This window comes from Urocitellus parryii, chromosome 11 (genome assembly GCF_045843805.1).
Source record: "Urocitellus parryii isolate mUroPar1 chromosome 11, mUroPar1.hap1, whole genome shotgun sequence".
Lineage (NCBI taxonomy): Eukaryota > Metazoa > Chordata > Mammalia > Rodentia > Sciuridae > Urocitellus > Urocitellus parryii.
Window position 1 is genome coordinate 90,728,262 of NC_135541.1, and position 17,692 is coordinate 90,745,953.

Genomic DNA, 17,692 nt, shown 5'->3' on the forward strand with positions numbered 1-17,692 from the left:
AGGATTGTGCTGAGTTAGTAAAGGAGATATAACAAATAGGCAGGAACTCTGACTTCAGAGGAGCTTACAAATTAGTGGGGAGACAAACACACACAGACATTAGAGATATGAAAATAATTCATTTTGAATCAAGAATGCTGTGGCTAGACACTAGAATCTGCTGTAGCCCTACAAATATAACAAAACCCTTCAATCTTCCCCTTGCTCCCGCCTAAAACTTGAGAGTCATCCTTAGGTCTTCTCTTATTATGATACCTCCCATTTGATGTGTCATGACACCATTTGAATCTCCTTCAAAAGCTATCACCTAAATGGCTATATGTTGGTCCCAGCCACTGTCACTTCTACCTAGATAGTCACATGAGCCTTCAAAGTGAGACTATGTCTCTCCTTTCCATAAATCCTTCCAATGGATTCCCATTTCTTCTAAAGTAAAAGCTAATGTCCCATAGGACCTTACAAGATCCAGCCTCCCTCACCTCTCAGATCTCCTAATAGTACTCCTTTGGCTGCTTCTGCTCTGGCAACATCACTCATGTCATATATGCTTCTTCCTTTTGCACTGGCTGGTCTTTCTCTTACTTCCCTGAGTTTTTACTCACAAGCAACCTTTATGACGGGGCCTGCTCTGACATTCTGTAAAAGTCATGGACACATATCACTTGTGCCCTGTGATGCAGGTAGAAAACAGGATTTTACAGGGTGGATTACATGCAAGCAGGGGAGTCAGAGAGTGCACACAACCCCAGAGACTCTCACTGTCCTACTTTTTAGGTTGGGCACAAATGGCTGCACACACAGCAGTTCAAGTCTCAGCAGCTGGCTCTATATACTGGTAGGGAATGAGGAATTTATGTGAGCTTGTAACAACAGAAGCTCCCTGGTCATACAAGTGGGCAGGTTAGAAAGGGGCACTCGCTGGAGCTGGTGGCTGGTGTCAGCCTGTTGAACAGGTACTGGAGAACTGCTGAACCAGCTCTCTGCTACACAGTCAAAAAGAAGGAAAATGAGCCTCCAGCTTCACTCGTCACTTAAATTACTCAACCAGACCAGGTACAACCCTAAGCCATCTCTCTCACACCTGAGCGCATTGTCTTGTTATTTTCCAGATCATTTCTCAATTTCTAATACTGTATAATTATTTTTTAATTTATTATCTGCCTTTCCCACTAGCACATAGGTTCCACAAGGACAAGGAATATTTTTTGAAGATATTTTTTCTATCTTTTTTGGGGGGTGGGGGTACTTGGAATTGAACCCAGGAACACAGGGCTACATCCAGAGTCCTTTTTTATTTTTTGAGAAAGGGTCTCACTAAGTTGCTAAGGCTGGCCTCAAACTTGCATCCCTCCTGCCTCTGCCTCCCAAATCACTAGAATTACTGGTATGAACTACCTCACCTGGCTAAGGCAGGAAATTAAGTGTGTTCCATTTACTGCTGTGTATCCCTAGCAATTTGAATAGTGCTTAATCTGACGTAGGCTCTTGATAAAGATCTGTTGAATGGTGAATATAGGGACCTCTGGAGGGAGTTATTTGTGAGCATGTAATAACTAATGAGGTGAGGAAATTGTTTGGTTAATACAAGTGTGTGAAACTATGTCCTTTGAGGAAGAAAGATAAGGAAAAGGGGGAAATTAACTGGGAAAGATTGAGTTTCGATAGGGTAAAGTTTGAGCCAACAAGTCATGCAATATTGAAATTGGGGGCTCAGTTCTAACAAATTGGAGTGTATCCACAGAAGTGTGGCCAGGATGGTGAGAGACTTGACAATCATTTATATGATAAGGGATTAAATAATAGGAAGGAAAGGAGAGGATAAGGGAGAGGAAGGGAAGGGAGGGAAAGGAAGAAACAAATAGTGTGGAAAAGAGCATATCTGATGACAGTTCACCGTGGCGCAGAAAAGCATATTTCTTTTTAATATATATTATTTCATTGTATATTTTGAGGTTATCTGAGTAGGGTGAGAATGTAGTATATTCATTTTGAACTATGGTTAAGTAGCCATAGTAAGCCAAATTTCAGGACCAATATAGGACAAAAAAAATCATGTTCAAAAAATAACTGAATGCGCTTTTTTTGGGTAAAGATAGGTTTCATTATTTTCTTTTTCTTTCTTTCTTTTTTTTAGTTGTAGTTGGACACAATATCTTTATTTATTTTTTTATGTGGTGCTGAGGATCGAACCCAGAGCCTCACACGTGCTAGGTGAGTGCTCTACCACTGAGCCTCAACCCCAGCCCAACTGAACACTTTTTGTATGGTGACAGACATGAGGTCACCTGAGTGAGGATGACCTTTTAAAAAGGTTGTAAAAGGCATGTGTTTGCAAAAGCCTCCACCAGGGCTAAGAAGGCTGGAAAGAGTGAGGTGTGGAGGTAACAGCAGAAGCCTCAGCATTTCCACTTCCCGTTGAGGCATCAGGCTGTGCTACGCTTCATGTCAGGGGTGGGTGTGCTACAGTGTGTGTGCACAAGTAGCTCAATGAACAAAACAATGGTTGAAGGGGTGAATGGATAAAAGGAAACCACAGCTGGGTCTGTACTCAGCTTCTCAACACCAAGAGGAACAGAGGAGAACTGCAGACTTGCTACCTAAAGCAGATTGGGAATTCAGAAGGGAATTAGCACATCAGTGATACATATTAGGAAAAAAGGGTCTCAGCATGGACCTTCAAAGCTTGGAGCCTGGTCACATTTTTTAAGATGAAAACTGAGAATTCGTTTTTGATGTAAAGTGGGGAAAAAAGCAAGTCCTTGTCTCAGGACTGTCATAAGAGGGCATTGTAGTCAATTGGGGAACATTACACACACACTAACTACACTGAGACCAGTTTTTAAGTAAGAATATAAGGTTTCTGAGAATGGACAGTATAAAAGGTAAGAAATGCTAAGAACACAAATACTACTTCTTGAGCTATGAAATATTTAAAAAATGGTTCTGGATGAGGTTACCTAAATCTGTAGAATTCATATTGGTAAGTCATATGCTGAAGGGATCCTGCAATACTGGTTACTGATTTTTAAAGCCATGAGGTTCAGGATAAAAATGCTTTATAGTAGCCAGTAAAGCTCTCAAGGTAAGTAAATAAAAACAGGGCTCGGGTGAGGGGGGGTCCAGCATGATCTAATAATGAAGATGCACAGCTTTAGCTGATCAGCTGCCCAAGTACTGAAAGTTTTGTGGCCATTACAAGCATGTTGAGGGGAAAGAACATAAACATAACAAAAATGTTGTAATTAACTTAGCCTCTAGATGGGTGTGCATATCAAGAGAGAAGAGTCAAAGCCCAGGCAACAGGAGTGGAAACCCAAGTACCAAGGGAAAGCAGGATGACTTTATAAATACAGCAGAAATTGTCAGATGAGACTAATTTAATGTCTCACTCAGGGCCACAGTTGGGGGTATGTGGAAGAGGTGGCAAGAGCCATGATAGTAATTGCAGGAGCCCAGGCATATAACTCTTTCTCCATGCCAGATGCTGTTCTGAGTACTCCACACCTACTGACTCTTCAGGTATATACCATGAGCATATTACTATGAGGCGATGTTGTATGATGAAATAAACAAGGGAAACTGTCATTTTCCCAGAAGGAAAATATCAGACAAACAGCAATTTTTGTATATTTGTTTGGCAAAGGAGACCTTTTTCATGGTGATTCCTAAGGAAATGGAAGTTCATGGAATACTCCACTGGAGACATTAATCTAATGTATGGAACAGGGGTTTGAAAAATATTATGTCCTGTTAATCATCAGATTGCTCCACCAGATGAGACCATTAGGTTCTCTTATTCTTTATCATATGTGTAAGGCAGTGTTTCCGACAAATGGCTTTGTAGGCATTGCTTGGAAACCTGAACTGGCTCCAAGAGCTTCTTTCCTAGAAGACAATGTATTTCACTGTGGGAAAGCAGTAACCCACTAAAAATACCTCACGTATTTAAGGCACTGTTGCTCTTGTGACTCCCATTGAGAGTTGCCCAAACAATGCCAAGTCCTCTCATAATTTCATTAAAAAGAGAAAAATTAAAATGGGGGGTGGAAACTTTTAGAGAAGCTAAAACACAACACTATGAGACTGTGTTGTGTGTGACAGCACCCCCCCCCCCCTTCATAAAGAAATTTCTATTCAGGGTCTGTGCATATGGCCTTATTTGAGAAAAGGGTCTAGGTAGAATTCAAAGATCACAAGATCAAATCATCCTGCTTACAGGAGGCCCTAAATGTAATGCCAAGTACCTTTCTAAGAGAGGGGAAGATATAGAAAGTTCAGGTAAAGACCAGGCAGAGACTCATGTGTCTATATACCAATACCAGGGATTGCCGGCAGCTCCCCAGAGGGTATGGAAGAGACATGGTGTGGATTCTCCCTTGTGGCCTTCAGAAGGAAGGCCTGCCCACACTTTGATTTTGAACTTCTGGCCTCCAGAACTGTGAGACAAAAAGTTTCTTTTTTATAAAGCACTCTGTGATAGTTTCTATGGTGATCCTAGGAAACCAATACAACAAGTTTAAAACTAACATTTAAGTTTCCAGAATAAAATTAGATCAAATCAAAATCAAATGACCAAGGAAAAAATGACCTAAGACTGAGGCTAAGACAACAAAATTAAAAAATAAGGATACATTAACATCAAAATGTTTAATTAAAATAACTAAAAGCTAAAACCAAATTAAGTGTATATTTGAGGAACTTGAATGAAAGAAATAATAAATAGCAATAAATAATAATAAAGAATGGTTAAGGAATTATCAGGAATAAGAATATTATATTCTGGATATTGTATTTGAATATTGTTGTATTTAGATAAAATAAATATGAATGATACAAATTCTCCAAGCCCAAGTTTCTATTAAAAACAATGGTAAAAAAATGAAGCATAAGCCGTTTGTCCACGGCTCACAGACTAATAGCTGATGAGTAGAAGAAGAGAGACACCCAGGAAGAGGTAGGCCAGGCTCTGGCTCTGACTTTTTGCAAGGTCATTTATCTGTATGATCTCAAGGAAACCTTTGTTGATTTTTGAAGAAGTGCTATAATGTTTGGCATCACACCAAAAGGGACATGCTGATCTCCATTTGTTTTCAAATCCACTCATCTTCCTGTGTTTTAACTGCACTTAGCACTCCAATGTTTGCTGTGGCCTCTCCTGGGACTTAGGTTCTGACCTCACTTACTTAGCACCTTCTGGGCACCTATAATATGCAAGGCACTGTGCAAAGTACAGTTGAGAGGGGCTGGTACTGTGGCTCAGTGGCAGAGTGCTTGCCTTGAACACGTGAGGCACTGGATTCTATTCTCAGCACCACATAAGAATTAAAAAAAAATTATTCTACCTCAACTCCTTTATGCAATCAATTCAGCTTCTAGAATGTATTCGTGTCTGCCCACTGTCCTCCTCCACTGTCACTCTCAATTCTTGTCCAAACTACCTGCAAACTTCTCACAGATTTCTTCAGTAAGCTGCTAATTCATTCCCTTTCTCCTCATGCCTTTCCCTTTTATCCACTCCTTGGAGAAACCAGAGATCTTTTAAAACAATCTATCTCAGTTCTTGTTACTTGCTGCTTATAAAACTTGAGAAAATTCCCACCAGAAATATCAGAATCCATTCATGATGTTTCCAAAACATTGACTCCTTCTCAAATTCCATATATATATTTTTCCCTGCTTTAGAACCTTTGCACAGGCTACTTCACTGTGAAGTTTCCCCTATTGCCAACCCCTGCACCCTGATACCCTTCTAGATCATTATGTTTAGCCTGAAAGACATTCTTCAAAGTCTTTCTCTGACCCCTCAGGTTAAATGGGCTCTTCTGTCTTACTCTGACTTGTACTTCATCTCTACCAGGCTTATCAAAATCCGAGGTTATATATAAGTCTTCTGTTTTATGTCTGTTGCTATTCCTCAGATTGTCTATCTCATTCACTATTATAATTCCAGCATCCATCATAGAGCCTGGCACATGGTAAATGTTAAATTCTATTTGTTGGATAAAGGAATGAGTGAACACATAAGCAAGTGCAATAAGGTCATGGTGAGGGACAGAAGCCTTGAAATAGGATCCACTCAGCACATGCTGTTATTTTACATGTTCCTAAATCAGTGACCAAATTCCCCTGCACCTGGAGCTGGTGAAAAGGAGGACACTTCCACTTTCTTCCAATTTTTAAGAAACAGACAGCAGATAGGATCATCTCCACATATAAAACTTTTTCATTCTGAAATAATTCAGACATAAAGGAGGAAGAATATAGCCAATAGAATTTCTGTAAATTTAATGCATACTCTCCAAATGTTAACATCTTATAATGTTTGCTTTATCAATCTGTTTTTTTCTGACCCATTTGAGCATAAATTGCAGACATAATTCCATTTACTGCTAAATACTTCAATGTGTTTCTTAAAAACAAAGATATTCTCTTCTCTTATATAACCACAGGCCAATTATCAAAAAAAGAAAATTGCACTGATAAAGTAGTTACCTCACAGAATTTACATAAATTCTGCTCATTGCCTCACTCCTGTCCTTTATAGTTATATATGTGTGTGCAAATATAAGCATGCTTATACATGTGTGTTATAATTTTTTCCACCATAATTCAATCCAGGATATTATATGTTACATGTAAGTTGTTATATCTCTTTAATGTGAAATAGTTTGTCATTCTTTGCCTTTAATGACCTTGACATTTTTAAAGAATACAGTTATTTGTAAATGTCATTCAATTTCCATTTGGCCACTTCCTCATGATTAGATACAAATTTTGCATTTGGGAAGCAGCAATACCACCCAAAAGATGGTGTTCTTTTAAGAAGTATATGAAATTTATTTGTCCTATTACTGTCGATGTCAATTTTGATCACCTGGCTATGGTGTTAGTATTTTTCCTTTTATAATTAGTAAGTTTTTATGAAAGGTATTTTGATATTATATAAATATAATGATAGCAATTTTGTAAATTATATAAGTCTGCTCTGAGAACCAATTACTTTTGCATAAATATAAACTTGGGAAAATAGTTAAGATGTGCTTTTGGGTCACAAAATAGCTTAGTGTACAACTTTTCCTTCTCTAATGGTCTATTAATATTATACGTTACCTTCTTGTGCATATGAAGAAAGGAACCATTTAGAAGTAAATTTGTCAAAGAACATAATAAAATCTCTAATCTCATTCCTCATTTATTGGATAGGAAACCTAAGGCCCAACTGGCTAACTGACTTGCCTAAGATCAGGCAGGTAGACACTTCAAAGCAGACCTGAAAATAATTAAGTGTTCACTGTAGAGCAAGAAAGGCAAATGTCAATATATTGTCCTTTGAATATATAAGTCCTATACATTCACCTAAAGCAATCTAAGGCAGATTTGCTAGGACCCTTTTCGAAAATAACAAACTTCTTCCAAAAATTCATAGAATATCTTCTGTGGAGCCACTATAGAATCTAGGGAAGTACAGAAGCTCACTGGGTTCCATCTTTGTTCTTTTCTTCACTTTTGGAAATACTCTTAAGTCATTCCAAAGGTCAAGAAAAACATCCTATATCCTGGGACACAGTCAGCACGTAATAGGCTGCTAACATAGAAATGCTATACTCCTTTTCAGTACTCTGGATGCTTGTTTAATTCTAATAAATATCTATTTACATGTTATTTTTCATGTGTATAAGGTAGTTCCATCTTAATATCTAATTTTTACACCACAAAATTGTTTCAAAAAATGCTAATCTTGACCAACTCAGAAGTAAATAGCCTCTATATTGCCCTGAGACTTCTTTTCCAAGATGATTATATGACTTAAAGATAGAATAATAGGTAAGCACTATAAAGATAGCCTGCATAGTCTTTCTATATAGAAATTGCAACATTTTCTCCTTGACACCTCCTGGCACAACAAGCATGAAAACATAAGTAGTGTTTGCATTAAAGGTTAACCCTGAATCAAGACTTGGTATAAAGTGAGTAAGACATATATTTTAAAATCGTAAAAGTAAAGAAGTAAATTGTTCCAAGAATTACAATTCGTAAATTTATTCAAACCTTAGAAATGTACAGAAGCACATAATGCATCAGAAGGCTGAGTAACAGTAGTGGCAGAAGTAGGTGGTAGAGTCAGTGATAACTTCTATGGGGTATATACCATGTATGGGCACTATGCTAAATGCTCCACATGAAATACCTCATTGAATCCTCAAGACCATTTAGTGATCTTCCCATTTAACATAGAGTGATTATAAAATAAATAAAAAATTGGGATAGAATAATGAGTTTGATCCAAAATTATAATTTTGTTTTATGTTCATGAATGAATAATCTTGGAGAGTTAACTATGCATTATTGTTGCTGACTAGTTTATGCCTTCATTTCTTTCAGGAGTGAAGGAGTGATATCTTCTTGAATCACTCCACTTTTTTTTTTTTAATATTACCAGGGATTGAACTCAGGGGCACTTAACTACTATGCCACATCCCCAACCCTTTTAAAAATGTTTATTCTGAGACAGGGTCTTGCTGAGTTTCTGAGGGCCTCACTAAGTTGCTGAAGCTGGCTTTGAACTTGTGATCCTGCCTCAGCCTCCAGAGCTGCTAAGATTATAGGCATGTACCATCACACCTGAAGTGAATTACTTCTTATGATAAAAAGAAAAAAATCTAATTCCCCTAACCCAGACTTTCCTGAGTTTCCCCATCAAAAGCTAAGCCCCATAAAGGCAAGGACTTCTACTTTTTAACTGCTATATCCCAGGACCAGAACAATGCCTTGTCTGTGTAAGGTATTTTATTTGTCAGTCTCTCTAAAGACCTTTTGGATTATATTTGGTTTTATTCATCAATAGTTTTATATTTAACTTACATTAAATTTTAAATGAGTGGCTTGCCTTCCTTTCTTAATCAAAAAAGTGTTTTAGTGGCTTAAGTTGCTGAAAAGATAGGGTACAGATGTTTGAACTCATACTCATTTTTGGAAAATGGCTCTGTAAGCTAGTATGGATATTCAAATTTATTCTTTTGGCTATGGTTAAAAATAAAAAAGAACAATACAGTCTGTAATTCCTTTCCTGGCTGCTAAACAAGTTTGAGTACTAAATACTCCCATTAAACACTAAAGACAAAATTATGAAGTTAGGCAACATCATTGCTGGACAACGTTCTCTGATCCCTAAGCATGTGCCAAGCTCTGACAAAGGGCCTGCAGTGGACCAGACAGACACAGGTTAACAGCCTTCCTAAGACTAATAAGTCCTCCCTGGTTGCCCACCTCTCACCCCTGGGGCTCTAGAACTGAGTGAACAACTCAGATAGGACTGGGTGAAACTGACCTCCTCTGTGAGTTGTATTATGTCTGCTGCTAGAAAGGCAAAGAGGAAAAAAAAAAAACATGGAAAATTCTCTTTTATGCAGCAGGGAGAAGTCAGAACCTTGACAGACTTCAAGGAAATTTGTAGAAAAGCTGTTTTCTTTAGGGAAAACTTCCATTTTTCAATGAGTAAAAGTTATAGACTGTATGATAATCTAAGATAAGTTGAGTCATATTGGGCTAAAAAATAGATAAAATTTTAAAGGTATTTAAAGTTTCAATATAAAGTGTGTTCTTACTACTTTCCCTGTTTAGTGTTGGGCATGTGTTGCTGATCACTTCAGGGAAAACAGCTATTGAGCTATTCAAATAAGAAAAAGCCTGTCAGCTGATGTGACAAATTACTTGCATATTTACTTATATTGAAGTGTATGAAATTTTACTGGCATTGTTGGAACCCTGAGTATACCTGTTTCCCTTTTAGTGTCTGCTTTTAGGGGAAAAAATAAAGTTAAAATTATATTAAACAGCTGCAAATTCTGTTTTCAAGTACCCCTAGAACTTCCAGTTTTGCTTAGGCTAAAGATTCTAAGAGTAATAAAATTGTTTTCATTTTTCCCTTAAAAGAGATTTATTTTTTTTAAAAAAATCATATCAAAATAAGGGTCGGAAAGCACACTTTCTTCTCCACATTTTTCATCACAAAGTTCTCTTTACATGCCATATCTATCTCCAGGAAGATTATGTCACATTAAATAGTGAGGGGGAAAAAGTTTTGTCAAGGTCTCACGTTTAAAACCTGACAGGTTTCTGTTTGCATGCTAATCTTTTGTAGCTAGTTGTGGCAGATGCTCATTCTGAAAATAGTAGCTGAAATGTAGTTTTAGAAATACTTCCAGCCAACAAAATACACTAGCCATTTCAATATCCTGAAGGTAGTCTTTGAAATGGGACCATAAGCACACAGGAGATACTAGATTGGGAGAGCTGTAAACCAGTTTTATTAAATACTATTCCTCAAACAGCATTATGGCCACCAATATTAAGTGTAAATTAAAAGTCTGGCTAATATAAAAGAGAATAGCATAAAACTTTACACATTAACATACCCTTACATTTTGGCTATTTTAATGCAAACATAATTTTGAATTTGGCACAAGGATCTAAAACTAGACATGTACATAAACCTGTTGGTCCTCTGATTCTGCTTAGCTCCAGAAAAAAAGTCCTTGCTCATTGCATTAGCATATTAATTGGTTATATTTCAAAGTTTGGAATGAAGATGTTTAATGCTATTTTGCCTCCAACCCTTAAGTGACAGCAAATCGTATTCTCAATTATAATACTCACAGCTGTTGCCTGCTCTATTACCCCTCTGTCCAGCTGAATGTTCTGGCTCCTTGTATGGAAACTGTAGCGTCGTATCTAAGGTTCTGAACCCTTCTTTAAGAGAATGATGCTTGTAGTACTCCACAAGTTCCTGAAAACGAATCAAAGATTTATTTTTTATAAAGATGCATTTGTTCTCAAACACACAAACTCCTGAACACATAATTATATAAGGATGATCAACTTAAGGCTAAGTTCTCCATATATGGACAAGTGAGTGAATGATGATCTTTTGCCACTGTCTGGATGTACACAAACCTACCTGGGAGTTGTCCTTGTTACTCAGGACATTTATCATAAGACTTAGCCTCTATTGGTCTTTTTGGATATAGAATATCTTGTTAGTCTTCAGTCAGATGTGGTAAATGAAAAGAAACCATACCAAACCTCCATTTCAGAGTAGTAATTATTGTTCTTATTCATGAAATACTTGCCTTTCTAAATAAAAATAAAAGGAACAGCTGCTTGCTTAATATATAGCAATTTCTAGTTTCCTGCATTTTCTTTCAACATGGCAAAAAACACACTTGACACTAAGTGTATTTTTCCATGGTAAACAAAAGTTGATAATGCAAAAATGCTACTCGACAGTGTTTCTGGTTTATAACAAAGTGTTGGTACCCATTTTAGCTCTATACATCACCTAGTATACTCACAGGGGTGAATAATATAGTTTGTTCAATTTTCATTTATGAATAATTTGCCTTAAATATATCTAATTCCAATGTCATAATCATCCACCATTTTTCAGACTAAAACTTCAGGAAATTTCTTTTTACATGTTGGTTTCATAAATTCTGCACAAATTTTAATCCCTCTAATATAAACCAAAATTGAATAATAATTAATTCATAATGGGAAATGTACCTTATCATTAGATGAGTATTATAAAGCTTTTTACAAATATATAAAATGAAAATAAAAGCAAATTCACTCTTAACCCAATTATTTGGTGCTTGTATTATAGCACCTTTAAAAATTAGTGGAAAAGAATCTCATTTCTTCTAAAAAAAAAAAATCACACTGTTGATTGACTCAATAATTCCATTCAGCAGTTATGTTCAAAGTTCCTAAAATAAATCAATTAGGCCAAAAAACACCCAAAAGAAGAAAGAAAGAATCATCAGTGATTTATTATTTATGACTAAACTCCGATATGTTGGGGACTTCTCTGTGCTGGGAGTATCAGGGTCACAGAGATTATAAAGACAAGGCTCCACTCTCTAGGAGTCTCTTCCTAGAGGGAAAATGGAAGGATTGTGGGAACTCAAAGGCACAGAGAGAACTTCTTGTGGTATGTCCAATGGGGAGGATGAGAGAAGGCTTCAGGATGGAGACACCTTAGATTAAACTGAAGACCAAGTAAAATTTCAACAGACATAAATGGGGAAGGATCGTTTTATGTGGAAGAGCCAGGCTGAGAGACACACCAAGGTGATAAAGTAAAAAACAAACAAACAAACACCTTCATAAAGTAAAAGCACTGGATAAAGTAAATGGAGACTTTTTTCAATCCTTATTCCTATAAAATGGAGATAACAAACCATTTCACAGGCTATAAGGAAAAATACATACAGTGCCTGATACGTGTGGATAATTATAACAGCTGCCACTATCCCATGAGCCAGGCTCCCTTGTAATCTTCACTCAAGAACCTTATGAGGTGGGCTTCATCCCCACTGAGGCTCATATCTCAGAGAGGCTAACTGATTTGTGTAAGGTCACAAAACTTGTGTCTGTCTCCAAAGTTTGGGCTTTTAACTACATCACATTATTAGCAAATAGTACATGGCAAATGTAAATATAAAAATCAAAAAATGGGGAAGCAAAGGGAAGTGGTATTTGTTAAGAGTCCACAATGTGCCACAAACTTTGCTTTCTCAGATGCTAGGGTCTAACGCACATGATAACTTTCTTAACTTCTTTAACCTTCTTCCTTCCTTTGGCCCAGATAATGAGTGTGCTTGATGAAAAAAAAGAATTGTGGAATCTGACCAATCTTTAAAGATAGAGAAAATGAAACAAAGCAACAGAGACTAGTCTGTATCTTCAAAATACTTCCAACCATCAGAATATGGCATTTGTATTGTGGTGATTTTTAATGCAGTTTGCTAAAGCTACATCAGGAATTAAATTCAACTTAGTGATGAATATTTCTATAAATTTTTTTAAAGACAAAGAATAATTTGTCTTTTAAAAAAGATTTCTTGAAGAATAGTACTTCTATACATTATGTTGCTGATGCAAATGATACCAGAGAGGTGTTCTCTTAGTCTTTAGATTGAGTCAAATATTGGCATTATGAAAATAAACCTGAAAAGAATAATAAGACAATAGCTTTGAACTACCATTTGATCTCATTGGCAGTGATATGAATTCTATGTATTTTTTTATGAATTACTATTAACTAATGTTCATAAAAAGTTGGCTAGGAACTATAGAATTATATACTGAAAAAGGGATTTGGTAATCATTTAATACTCCTCCCTCCCTCCAAACTTTACAGAAGAAAAAAATGACTTTTCCAAGGCTTGGGGTCATGCAGCTTAGTAAGCTTCAAGACACTCTTTAACACTTCGCTAAGCATAGAAGATATTTTCGTTCCATTTTCACAGTCTTATGAGGGTAAATCTTCCTACATGTCTCTGAGCAGAATTAAGTAGTGCCACCATGGATCTATTCCAATCTGTGCCTTTATGCTTTCTGTATTTTAGCCTAATCCACCCCTGCTTTTGCAGTCATTGACCTTCAGGTACAACAAGTAAATAAGGCAACTCTAAACAAAAGAAATCGCTAAGCTTTCCTTATCTCACACTGACACAGCAGTGTCAACAATTCAAGTCTCTCTGAAAAAATAATGAGAGCCAGTCATTGCAATTACCAAGGAAACAGGCAATGGAAATGGTTTATAAACAACATTTGGACATGGATGGTCTGGCATACATGAAAATTAGAACAAAATTAATGCCTTGTAATCTGGATACAGAAATTCTTTTAGGATTTGAATTTAATGACTAAGAAACACAAAGATTTTGATTAACCAAGCTATTGAAACCCAAGGGGAAAAGGTTTGGTCCCAACCACCTAAGGCCACCCTTCTTTTTGAGGAACTGGCTGATTTAAAATAAGCTCCACAGTCTGCTTTGTGTTTCCAAATAAAATTTACTTCCAGGCCCTGTTGTGATTCATAGGTAGAACTTAACTTTAACACCAGTGACAATGGAACACTGAACTATTCTTAAGAAACAACTCAAAGCTTCAGACCACTTCTTAACTTGTAATGCAAAGTGCATTTATTTGGAACGAACATGATTAGAGGGATCTCTCAGAGGTGAGATGATTGTGATTTTTAAGAAGCCCCCATACCTCTTAACCTCTTCTTCCAGAGGGATTGAGCCACTCCTTCTGACTCAGCATAGGTCCAAAGGATAGTACTATTGTGAGGTTCTGGGTACAAATGTATATACTAACCTGTAAGCTTTTTTTAGATGAGATAAGTCATTTTTTAATTCTCCAAAACCACAGTGATTTCACATAGAAAAGGCTCAGTATAAATTTGCTCAATGAATGAACAGAAACAGAAAGAAAGGGAGATCTGAAACCTAGTTCAGGCGCCTCTTTAGCAATTTTCATGCTTATTTGTTACACTTGCCAAAGGACTTTTCTGATACTTAAACTTTTCAGCTCCTTAGCCTTTCTTAACTTTTCACAATTACATCTTCTTGCTAGTTTTTAGCCTCACTTGTAGCTTTGTTTAATTTCCTTCTCCCTTGAATCCACTGTGAAATGTGCTTCTCTGCAAAAGATCCCCAGATATAAAGGGGGAAAAAAATACATGCATGTGTCTCTAACAATGGCATTTCTGAGATTTGTTTTATAAGAGTAGTTTATCTCAGCTCAAAGACAAATATTCTTAATTCCTTTTCCAGAACACTGAGGCAAAAACTTTAATGCTCACTAGTATCAATGATCTGAAGTCAGGTCATGATTGTTTTTACTATAATCACAGCTTTACATGTAGATAAGAACTCAGGGATCTCTCTACCCATCCAGGTGGCTGTGGGGTTACCGGCTTTTCACAACTGACCTTCATCACTGAAGAAGTTCCTAAAGCTGAACCAAGGTGATGCAAAGCTAAATTGACTGGCCCTTTCCAGTGGCTATTCCTTTCATCCTCTTTGCTCGTTTCCTCTGATGGGAGTTCCTTTCGCTGCTTCCAAAGTGTGGAAGGCTGGAAGTCATCTTTCGCCCTGCAGCATTTTTTTTTTAAGGGCCATATGAACTATAATACTGTGGAGCAGCCTCATTACCATCCAAGGAAGTTCTGCAGGTGGAAGTTCACACTGGCATGTCTTGCAGAGATGTGGAGAGCCCTGTGCATGCTTTCATCATGTCTCAGCTGTGTCTGTCCTTCGTTATCTGTGCATCCACTTGCCACCTCCTTCCTAGGTTTTCATCTTATGAAGAACTTCCGCTGTTCCAGTTCTCTCTGCACAGCTTGCTTGCTCCAATGGAACGTAAGTTACTCTGGCAGGGAGGTTGCCTGGATCTTGGTTACCAGTTTGACAGAATTTGCATTTCCAGGACACGGCCATGTTGCTCATTCTTAGCTTCTGAATTTGATATGTGATATTTATGTCCATAGAGGATGGCTTTTTTTTCTTTCAACTTAAATGTTTCAACTTCTTTAAAATTCTGGTCATTGTCATAAAGCTAGTTTAAATTTTCAACTAAGGCATTCAAGTTGGCCTCTTTTGTCAGCCCCACTTACATTCACTTTTACTTTTAACGTCTACAAAGTACTTTCTGATGTCTTCCAGAAAGATGTAGTATGTATCATTTGATGGATGGTTTAGTCAATGAGTGATACTTCTCAATATCACTGAAGGTTCTTAGTAGGTACAGATGCACCTTATGTTCTATATCCAAATTGTTCATTTTCTTAAGAAACTACCAGACTTAGAAACAGACTTGATACCATTTTTAAGAAAGATGAACATTTATTTACTGTTAGCAATATATAAATAATGATATATATGCATTATATATGACATATATAATAAGTATCATTATATGCTAATAAAATTATTAAATTATATATTTTTAAAAAATGTATGAATTAATCAAATAATCCTTGCTGATCTGAAGTAATTTGACAGTATACTATTTCTATTTAAATATATTTAGGATATATGTATTCCTATGAAATATCAATTGTATTGTAAAAAAGTATTACCATATTAATATTTAATTGTCCAAGATAATGAGAGCCACTGAACAGAAAATATAGATTAGTTGTAGTTGTCAATACCTTTATTTTATTTATTTATTTTTATGTGGTGCTGAGGATTGAACCCAGGGCCTCCCACAAGCTAGGTGAGTGCTCTTCCACTGAGCCATAACCCTAGCCCAAAATTGGTAGAAAATATACACACAGAAGTTTCCAGTTGACTTTACATCTTGTCTGAAATGAACTTAATTAAATATGAGTGGCATTTTATTAATTACAACTCTTTGTTTCATAACTTATAATATTCTTCTGGCTGAATGAGGAAATAGAGGCAAAGGAAGGAAGAAGAGGGAGGAAGAGCATATTAAAAGTTTGCTGCATGTCATTCAAACACACACTGAAACCCACACTAAAAACTGAAGGTTGATACTTGAATTTGCTGTTGAGTCATAACTGGTATAGACTCTAAAATACCATTCCAAACTTGCAAACTTAGATGACAGTGAAAAATATAGTATAAACAATTTTGGGCTAGGGTTGTGGCTCAGTGGAAGAGCACTCGCCTAGCTTGTGGGAGGCCCTGGGTTCAATCCTCAGCACCACATAAAAATAAATAAATAAAATAAAGGTATTGACAACTACAACTAAAAAATAAATAAAAAAGAGATAAATCCACATTGAACAATTTTTTACAAAACTTCATTGGAGTTCTTGAAGTCAGACATTTTAGAATTCTGCTACAAAACTATACTATGATTTGCTTTAAATAATTTCCTGTGCGCAAAATTTCCAAGAAACTATAGAATTAAACTGACCTTTCTAACAACAGAAAAATAGGGATCAAAGATTGAAAAGAAATAATCGATGCTTACCATTAAACTTTTAAATTTTCTATTTTCTGCAATGTGAAAAAAGCCATCTCTTGTTAAAATCTTGATGTGCTTTGCTTCATTATTATACCTATGGGCAATGAATAACTTATGAATATAAATGTGTTTTTAATCAGTAAAAATCAATAATTACCAGAGGGCATGCCCCAATAACATTATAAGAATTAATTCCAAAGACAAAATATATAACTATGCCAATACAATGGTGACAGCTAATTAACAAAATATATTTACTAGATTGGTTGAAGATACGACCAATATTTGAAGGAAGGGTGGGGGTGGACTTGACTAATGATTATACTTAATTTACAAAGTTAAGTTTGAGAAGCAGAAAAAAAAATAAGACAAAACCTAATATATACTTAGAATTTATTAGAAATATACACACATCAAGTCAACAAAATATAGTGTTATGAAAGAAATCTAATATGCCAATTAGCAGCCTATAACACTTATTGCTTTCTAACAGATATTTTCAAGTATTAATGAACTGTCTGAATAGATGCATTATTTCTGCTGCAATTAGAACCTTGGTTTTCAACTTCAGTGTTATACATGTCAGATGGTCTATGCAATTATGAAAACAGGAAATCTATTTCTGTAAAAGTACTTGTCCTACTTACTTAATGCTAATTGCATATTCTCCTGACTCTTTGGTCCTGTGCCTCACAAGGTAAGTACTATTTACCCTATTAATAAGTTCAGTCTCTGCCTGCAATCTTTCCATTGCTCCAGCATACCTGTAAGAAACAATGAAATGGAAAATTTGGATAATGTAACTGAAAGGGAACAGAGGCTAAAAATATGGATCTGTCAGGATTTTAATTTAGTAGCAGATCTGATCTGTTCTTACTTCCATATGAATTACATTGCTTCA

At 36.2% G+C, this 17,692-nt stretch overlaps 1 protein-coding gene across 1 annotated transcript in view; it reads right to left on the reverse strand.

Moving 5' to 3' along the window:
- The window catches only part of Vav3 (vav guanine nucleotide exchange factor 3), a 357,495-nt gene that overhangs the window by 9,178 nt on the left and 330,625 nt on the right, over positions 1–17,692 (reverse strand). Inside the window, exons 23-25 of the mRNA XM_077791577.1 lie at positions 17,439–17,555; positions 16,798–16,885; positions 10,657–10,786 (exon numbers count right to left, since the gene is read on the reverse strand). Coding sequence (XP_077647703.1) covers positions 10,657–10,786; positions 16,798–16,885; positions 17,439–17,555 — 335 coding nt within the window. The remainder of the gene's footprint in view (positions 1–10,656; positions 10,787–16,797; positions 16,886–17,438; positions 17,556–17,692) is intronic.